Source organism: Nelumbo lutea, chromosome 2 (assembly GCF_056320005.1).
Source record: "Nelumbo lutea isolate HS-2025 chromosome 2, American lotus-T2T, whole genome shotgun sequence".
In the NCBI taxonomy this organism is placed as follows: domain Eukaryota; kingdom Viridiplantae; phylum Streptophyta; class Magnoliopsida; order Proteales; family Nelumbonaceae; genus Nelumbo; species Nelumbo lutea.
Genome location: NC_142685.1, coordinates 7426720 through 7435720, shown reverse-complemented (window position 1 = coordinate 7435720; position 9001 = coordinate 7426720). Strand labels below are relative to the sequence as shown.

Below are 9001 nucleotides of genomic sequence, written 5' to 3'. Positions count from 1 at the left end.
TCTAAAAGAGGGAACATTCTAGAAATAATCTAGGTTGTTTAAATAATTCCATCCCTAGACACAGGGAGAATTCCAGATTTCATACTTACACTATCCTCACAAAACTTGCAGCCGTGAATTACAAATATGTTTATATGGACGAAATCGGAGGTTTAGCAAGCAACCAGATTTCGCCATTTCGGTTCCTGACCACTACGATCAATAAGTGCGGGGGGTCGAAAAAATCCACAACTACCCAAGTGATGAATCATCACATACACTGGGCTGTGGGTGGCCTCCTTCAGTAAAAAAAGAAAAAAAAAACAGAATAAATAAGTAATGAGCAGGGAAATGTGAACATCCATTTTGGCAGTTGTTTTCTACTTAAAAAATAAATAAATAAATAAATAAAACGGTAGTTGTTGATAATCGATCACCACACTAAGGAAAGAGGAAGATCAGGGACGCACGGTCGACCCTCGATCGTGTAGCACTAGCACCTGTTTATTTGATTTGCTGACTCAGTGTGTCGGATACTACGAGCCGCGTACCATACAAAAGCATTGCCCGATTGCCATCTACCGCATTACCCCTGCCGCGGGCAATAAAAACAATAGAAAAAAAAAACCTTGTTTTCCTACAATTTCATCCCCTTCTCTCAGGTATTCTCTCCATCAGATCTGGTTCTTTTCCCGTTTCACCCATGCATTTTGCTTGAGATTTTTCATAGAGAAGAGCGGAGGTCGATCTGTCTTTCATCGACCTCTCCCATCTCAGCTACCTGCAATTTAACCCGTTTTGAATCTCTCAATTCCTGATTTTCGTTGACTTCCGTAGTTGAATTTACACTACTTTAGGTCGGCCTGGTTTCTCTGTTTCTTACCAATGGCTGAGGATTTCGAGTTCTCTGATAAGGTTCCCCCGTCTTTTGAGCACGGGGTACGTTTCTAAATTCGAATCATATTCATTCTTTTTTCTTGATCGAATATATATATTTTTTTCTTGCGGGATTCTGGTGCAAAACTCTAGGAATTACATAGTCTTCAGATCCGCTCTCATAATGAGCTTGTGTTTTTTGTTTCTCTCTCTCTCTCTCTCTCTCTTTTCTTCTGTTCATCAATATTTGCTTTATCTGAATCTGTTATTTTTTTTTCTCCGATTACGTTTAAGCTTGAATGATCATATTGCAATTTTAGCACATAATGTATTATTCCACTTCTGGTTATGCTGTAAGTTTTTACCCGAGTTATTTGAGTTTTTGTTATTAGATTATTATATCAAAATTCATGTCGTATAGCTATAAGCTTGCTCGATGAACTTATTTTTGATCTATCTCTGATATTTCACGATACTGAGTTCTGTTCTTAGCACCGGTTAAGGGTTGCATTACATGCATTTAATTCTGGCGTTTTTAACTCTTAGCACTGGTTTAGCTGCAATATAGCATTATAGCCTCTGTGTTTAGTGCATGAGAGGCGAACCACGCAAAGTTCCGTGGCTGCATTTCAACCTTCTCTTGCCTCTTTTCCCCTGATTCTGTCATTTGTTTCGTATTAGCAGTGGTGTCAGTAACAATAGCTTTTCTGTTTAATGTATGAGAGGTGAACTGTACAGAGTGGCGTGGTTACATTTTAACCTTCTTTTTACTCTTTTTTTTTTCTGATTTTTTATTTGTAAAATATATAGATCAGAATTTGAGATTGTTGTTTAGTTCTCAGACTTGGATGCATTTGTAATCTGAGGTGGCTCTAGGCAGCCTTTACTGGCCTAGGCTCCTTCGTACTGTTATTTGATTTAATAAAATACCTTACTTTTTACAATATATATATATATATATATATATATATATATATATATCGAGAGAGAGAGAGAGAGAGAGAGAGAGAGAGAGAGAGAGAGAGAGAGAGAGAGAGAGATCTTAATCACGGGATGGAAACCCTTTCCTTACAAGTGAAATAAAGGCAAATCCAACGCATGAATTGTGGATTCATCTCTAGTTGTCTTCTCCATTTGTCTTCTCCTCAACTGGAGCAAATGGGTGAAAAGATTATTATGGTTAAGGACTGGAAATTCTTTGTAAATAAAGTAGCATGTTGACAGGTTTTATCTTTTTCATCAGATATGGAGTCATTCAGGATGAGTGATAGTCTGATGGTATTCTTAACTTGAATTTATAAACAATTTTGAATTACTCTATGACCATCCAACCACTGGCATCATTGTAGCTATAACTTAGAAGTCTAAAGAGTTTATGGACCATATTAGTTAGCTTGAGAAAGCTTGGTTTTAGTAATATTCTATTTTTAGGTTCTATCATTTACCAATTCAACCTATAGTAGATCATATTATGTTCTGCAATCCTTATCCTTGCAGTATCGTTTTCTTGGGTGTTTTTTTTTTTTCTAACTTAGAGTTAGTATACTGTCTCAGAGAAGGATTCCAAACATTTGTATATTAGGGGTGCAAATCAGATAGTCCAATTTGAAAAAATTCCGAGCCTGCTGAATTGTACATCTATTTTGCATGTGGTTCTTTGGATGTTTTGATTTACCTATTGTCAATGATAGATGCATGCATGTATAGTTTCCTACAGGATACCAAAGTGGTGTACCACAAAGTCTGGTGAATTGGATCTAATTGAACTGAAGTTAAATGGGAGAACTATTTTCTTTCTTTCTTTTTTTTGGGTTACAAATCCTTCTTTAGAATGCTCATCCAAATCTTCTAGGTTTTGTTATGTGAAAAATATTACATGTATTTGCCATTTTCAGTACCTGGGTAATGAGTGCATTGGCAATTTTTTGAGTGAATGGCTAGTTCTTTTCAGCTGTCCAGTTATGTTTTCATATTACAGCATTGCACCTTTGCATCGCCACAAGTTATAAGGGTTTTGTCATAATATCATCCTGACATTGACTCCAGTCCCATAGTCTGGTAGAAATTTTTACTTTCTTCATGTTATGTTTTCTGCTCATCCAATTACCATTTAAAAATATTTTTGTGCCTCAAAAATTGTCATTTTTATATCTTGTTTACATTTTAGAACAAAAAAAAAAAACCTTCTCTGTTTGTTATGAATTTCCAAGATTGTTGAGACAGCTAGGATGTTATATCTCCATAAGATCTCATTTATGGTCTTATCCAGTGTCACCACTAAAGTGTAAATTGATGCAGCTGTATCATAACCCAGACCCACAAGACAGAATTTTGTTGCAAAGACAATTCTGTCTACAAGAATACTTTGATTTCCTAGTTTATCCAATGGTGCTATTCTAGTATCCTCTAATAACCTGCACTCTTCTGATTCACTTTAACTTTATATTGTTTGGTATTGCTTGGAACTGGAACATTGAAGATAAGGTACGGAAGGTAAATAGTTGTGAATGTTGAGGCAATTGACAAGAAAGAAACTTGTAAAGAAGATAAGGATGGTAACATTATAGTATTCAATTATGAATTAATTTTCCAGTGGAATGTTCCTTTGGTTTCACTATATTTTTTTGTGTTATTTGTACTTGAATTACATTCTAGAGGAAGGAGTAGGAAATGAGTAGTTTGAGATAGAAATATGGTGTTACTGCAAACTGGATCTACAACTTTTTCTTCTTCTTCTTCTTCTTTTTTTGGAAAGAACTTGTTTAAATGAACTCTCAAGGAAGTCCAATGACCCAGAGTTGCAAAGAAGCACTTACGAGCAAGAGCTGAAAATTGCTGAACTGGCTCAGCAGTTGCTTCAGTCAATTTGCCCCAAGAACCCAAATGCGTGCCTTGAGCAGCATCACTAACAGCTAAAAGCTGTAATTAGCAATTATTTATTTCTCTGTTAATATTGTTTATGCAAGCAAAAATGAAAAAATCTGCTTACTGATCAAAAAGAAGAGAAAAAAATCAGCTTGAAGATCACAGAAGACAAAGTAAATAGAACTTGAGAACATATATATATATATATATATATATATATATATATATATATATATATATATATATATATGCTCTTTAGGTGGGATCATATTAGGTCCCTCCCCCCCTCCAGAAAAAAAGTTTGAGAGATTGACGCCAATAACAGGATATTCTTGAGAAAACCAAGAAATGAAAATGTAGTTTACATTTTGCTTTTGAAGGCATTATAACTCTTAGACTGGGAAGGCTTTTGTGTGTGTGTGTATGTGAAACTGTGAACAAATGGCTAGGTAGGTATTTGATATCTATTCAGGGCATTGAAGATCATGAGGTGATATATGTTGGGTCAGTTTCATCCTTGGAATGTGTAAGGTCGTGTTTTTATTACTGCAGTTAAAAGAAAATTGAATACCACTCCTAATTCATTTCTGTGAGATTGAAATGAACTTGTCCCTGGATTCCACTAAAATGAACCAAACAGCAGAAACTGAAAATTTTGCAGAATTTGTTCCTTGATTCTGTACCCAGTTCTAATCGTTGCTTAAAGATTATCATAAGCATTTAAATAAAGGATGGAACTCCTCAAATGATGATGGAATCCAAACTATAGTTGGGGATATTGAGACTAATATTATACAGTCTTACCAATGTAAACCAGCTTTCATTTGTCCATGGCAATCTCAAACTTTGGGGGGGGGGGGAGTTGAGGGTTTTTGGTGGTATTTAGCATCCATGTTTTATTAGTAATCCCGTGATGGCTCCATTTTAGATTACAAGCTGACACTTATTGAATGCTAGGGAAAACCCAAATGTAATTATAATGAGAACTGATGTACTGTGTCTGGAATTTGAGGGTTTTAGGTGGTATTTAGGTGGGTGGGGGGAGGGAAGTTGAGGGTTTTAGGTGGTATTTAGCATCCATGTTTTATTAGTAATCCCGTGATGGCTCTATTCTAGATTACAAGCTGACACTTATTGAATGCTAGGGAAAACCCAAATGTAATTATAATGAGAACTGATGTACTGTGTCTGGAATTTGGATGACTTAATGGTTCAACTAGAGACATTCTGAATTTGGGATAGCAGAAATGATTAAAAATTGTGAAGTTTTGTAAACCTCTTGATAGGTGCTCTTCTTGTTTTAGATCCTAATTGGAGATAGGTTAGAGGCTTGGAGCGGTGCTATATTATGCTTTACTGAATTGTTTCTTGTTGAATTATTATGATTATCCATGTGTTTTTTCTCGTTTTTGTGCATAAAAGGTTTTATAATCCATCATCTACTGTGAAATGAACAGGGAAATGTAATGAAGGATGCCGAAGCAAAAGGTTTCAACCCAGGATTGATAGTACTGCTTGTGGTCGTGGGGCTACTACTGGTCTTCCTTGTTGGGAATTATGCTCTCTACATGTATGCTCAAAAGGCACTTCCACCAAGGAAGAAGAAGCCTGTTTCAAAGAAGAAGATGAAGAGAGAGAGGCTGAAGCAGGGTGTCTCCGCGCCAGGGGAGTAGTTAAAATGTAGGGTTTCTTTCTTTTCTTTCTTTCTCTATGTTGATCTGCTTCATTGAAAATTTCCATTTGAGAATGCCAGTGATCAATTTCGAGACTGGGTCTTGTTATTCAGTATTGGCCATGTTTTAGGCTCATAATCTGAAGAGTAGCAGTGTAGGTTAACTGGGGAACAAGATGAAACTATTTTTAGATTTTAATCGTTCATTACCTTAATCATCTTTTGAACTATTCTTCTCTTCCAATATGTGAAATTAGGCTTGTGAAATTTTCCATGAACTAGAAATCTAGAATTGAAGATCAAGCTAAGTGGTTGGTTTTGAACCCAGAGGGAGGGAACAAAAAAAGAAAAAGAAACGTACTTGACCTTGTTAAATCATGTCGGAATGTGTTATTATTCAACGCAGAAGATACTGCTCTAGAATTTTTGCAGAATACCTCATCTTTTTGTTTTTTTTTTTCGGAGGGCAAATAAACTCCAATCTCTTTTTTCGGGGGGTTGGGAATAGTGTTTAGTAGATTTGTTGCTCAACGATTAAAAGCAAGACAGTGAAATCGCAGAACTGGACTAAGAGATTCAAATGCAATCAGCTTTACAGATCTTATTTCCAGTCGTTCCTTCGGGTGAGGATCTTTACTTCCTGATGGCCTCTGGCAACTTCTTTCTTTTTGTGTACCGCCACGGAGTGATTGTTGTTAATCTAAATAACCTTAAATTTTCCAAATTTTAAATCAGTTCTCATCTCTCTCTCTCTCTCTCCTTTGTCTCTATTTTCACTCCATCGCCGCCGCTGGAGAAGATGAAATTGTCGCTAAGAAGTGATTGTTGTTGTTTCTGTACCCTTGAAGCACTGCCGCCCAAACCCAAAAAGCCACCACCTTGGGCTTCTTTTCCATGACCAGACTCCCAAATCTATCAAAACCCAAAGAAGCCACCACCTTCCAAAATCATCACTACGCAAGAAATTAGAAAAAATTGAAGAGTACCCATTAGAACCCAAATGATAAAACCCTCTAGGGATTGTTTCGTATTGCAGGTCCTATCGGAACTCAACCCATCAATCCATGGGAATCCTTGTCATGAAGAAATTAAATATGGACTACTTCAGAAAAAAAAAAAAACAAAATAGAAGTAATGCAATAGAAAACGGAAAAGGGGAAGAACAAACAAAGATGAAATTATGTGACTTTATCAAGAGAGACACCGGGAGAACAAGAATTAAGGGGTGGTTGAGACTCAGAGAGAAGGGGAAGGAGACGAGAGACGTTCTGATGAAATCTGACAGTGGAATTGAGCCACAGAGAAAGGATTGGTGTGAAGAGAAGATTCTTCGATTGTGCCATGTGCCTTTTCTAAATGAATCCATGGAGAGACGGTGAATGGTGACTGGAGCTGAAGTGAAGGAGATGCCTTGTAAATTTAAATCTTCTAAACCAGAGATCCTCTCATGGGTCGATGCCTTCTAAAAGGGGTTTCTTACAAACTCACATGAATATTGAATGTCCGACCAGAAGTTGCAGCCTCGGAATGTATGTTTGAGAGTTTGGCAGCATTTTTCCGAAAGACAGTATTACTGCTATCGCCGTTGTTGAAGCTATTGAGTACCTTTAATGGGTCCTGAGGAATCGGTTTATTCTTCATGTCATTGTTTACTCTATTTTGTCCATTCATCTTATAAGAAAATTAGATGATAGGTGAAGGATATTTTTGTTTCTTATATAATACTTAACGTTTTTGGACGAACTTGACACTTTTTGAAATGTTGGGTACTAACTTGACAGTAACAGGCATTTATCTGCTACACACAAACGTGTGTAACAAGCAAAGTAGAATTTTCCATTTTTTTTGTTCTCAAGGTAATAACAAACTTCCTCTAAAGTTTCTAACAATCATAAAAATCTCTCCTATAGTTTCATTTTAACAAATACTTTCTTGAACTTTTGAAAAACTTAACAAAAACCTCCCTTCGGTTGTTGTCCCAGAAAAACGTTAAATTGATGCACCATTTTTTTCAAATATCCATTCTACCCTTTTATAAATTATTTTATATACAAAATTACTGAAATAACCCTATTTTAACTCAAGAAAAACCTCTTTTAATGATCATTTCAGTAAATTACTAAAATTACTGAAATATGTTTTTTGTTGAGTTAAAATGAGATTATTTCAGTAATTTTGTATATAAAATAATTTATAAAAAAGTAGAATATATATTTGAAAAAAACTGATGCATCAATCTAACGTTTTTCATCTAAAACAATGATGGAAGGGAGGTTTTTGTTGAATTTCTTAAAAATTCAGGAGATATTTGTTAAAATGAAACTATAGTGGAGGCTTTTATGATTGTCAGAAACTTCAAAGGAGGTTTTTGTATTTTGATGGCTGTAACACACTGCACGGGGACACTGTGCAATAGGAATCTCTCCATCAATAAGAAAGTAGAAATACAGAGATGTTCTCGATGGACGGCTTTAAGAAGGTGTGAAGATGATTTTGTGAGGACCGAATCCTTAGTCAATAAAACCAATCAGAATTTAAACACAGAGATGTTCTCAGCAGTCAATACAGGATACCTCTATTTACACAAATTTGTTCAATTAACGAGTCACGCTGCTGCACGCATAGATAACAAAGAAAAAAACATTAATATGTACCCTCGGTAAACTCAAGGGCCATTTTAGTCAATAATCCAGAGGATGGCCAAAATGATGCAGCATTTTACTTAAGTCAACTCCCAACTGTACCATAGTTAAGGAGTTCAAATCTGCGCCCCGCACGCCCGTAGTGCGCCACCTGTCCCTTCACATGGCTTCCGCTTGTGGCGTGTGCACACTGGTCCAGACATACACCTATGTACACACTAATCCAGATGAGTGCCATCACATTCAGCAGTACCCCCCACCCAATACGAACCAGTGAGTCTCCAGTGTCTACCAAATGCAAGAAGACGCTTCTTCTTCTCCATGTTCTTCTTGCATCAGAGGAGTTCTGCACAGAGGACACGTGATGTTCCAATAATCCAACCACTTCTCCAAACAAACCTTGTGGAAGAAATGACCACAGGACAGGTGATTTATCTCGGAATCCGTTTCAAACCGTGTCAAGCAGACAGAACACTCATGGTCAGAGCAATTGTCGTAAAAAATAGAGATGAAGCGAATGGCTGGAACCCGACATCGGAACTCCTCCATGAAAGTACTTGACGGTGTTACACGAAACTCAAAGGGCTCTGGTGGTACGGTCTCAAAGGAATCTGATGGCGACGATAATGACGATAAACAGATTCCAACAATGTGAAGAATGGACTGAAGGACGCCTTCGAAGATTGAGATCGAGAGGGCTGTATTTACAAGGACGCAGAGAACTCCTTCAGATGGTGCAGGGAGACTTGATAGACCCATCTTGAATATAGACTGGAATTTGGGGTTGCAGGGGTTTTTTTATCTATTAATTTGTTTTCAGGCGAAATTGAGCAGAGCTAATGCAGAATTTGATGTTGGACGCAAGATGAAAATGGGAATGAACGTCAACAGCCATCTGCAATTCTAAGAAAAAGTTGCTTAAAAATTATAATCTGCAAATCAAACAGAGGACGAGAGCTCTACGACA

The 9001-nt window shown here is 36.7% G+C and overlaps 1 protein-coding gene and 1 pseudogene across 3 annotated transcripts; one reads left to right on the top strand and one right to left on the bottom strand.

Annotated features, from left to right (window-relative positions):
• The first annotated feature begins 403 nt into the window (after positions 1 to 403).
• Positions 404 to 5622, top strand: LOC148868350 (DNA-binding protein S1FA-like). 3 transcript variants are annotated; one of them, XM_088968979.1, is made up of 3 exons: positions 408 to 641; positions 837 to 918; positions 5178 to 5622. In XM_088968979.1, exons 2-3 carry the CDS (start codon positions 865 to 867, stop codon positions 5391 to 5393), a joined length of 270 nt encoding a protein of 89 aa, XP_088825105.1. In that variant the 5' UTR covers positions 408 to 641; positions 837 to 864; the 3' UTR covers positions 5394 to 5622. The 3 variants fall into 3 exon arrangements, with proteins under 3 accessions (XP_088825106.1, XP_088825105.1, XP_088825104.1); XM_088968980.1 differs by lacking the exon at positions 837 to 918 and having other exon boundaries at positions 404 to 641; XM_088968978.1 differs by having other exon boundaries at positions 413 to 918.
• Positions 5623 to 8190: 2568 nt separating this feature from the next.
• LOC148868349 (putative E3 ubiquitin-protein ligase XERICO pseudogene) lies at positions 8191 to 8945 on the bottom strand (annotated as a pseudogene).
• Between the last annotated feature and the right edge of the window lie 56 nt (positions 8946 to 9001).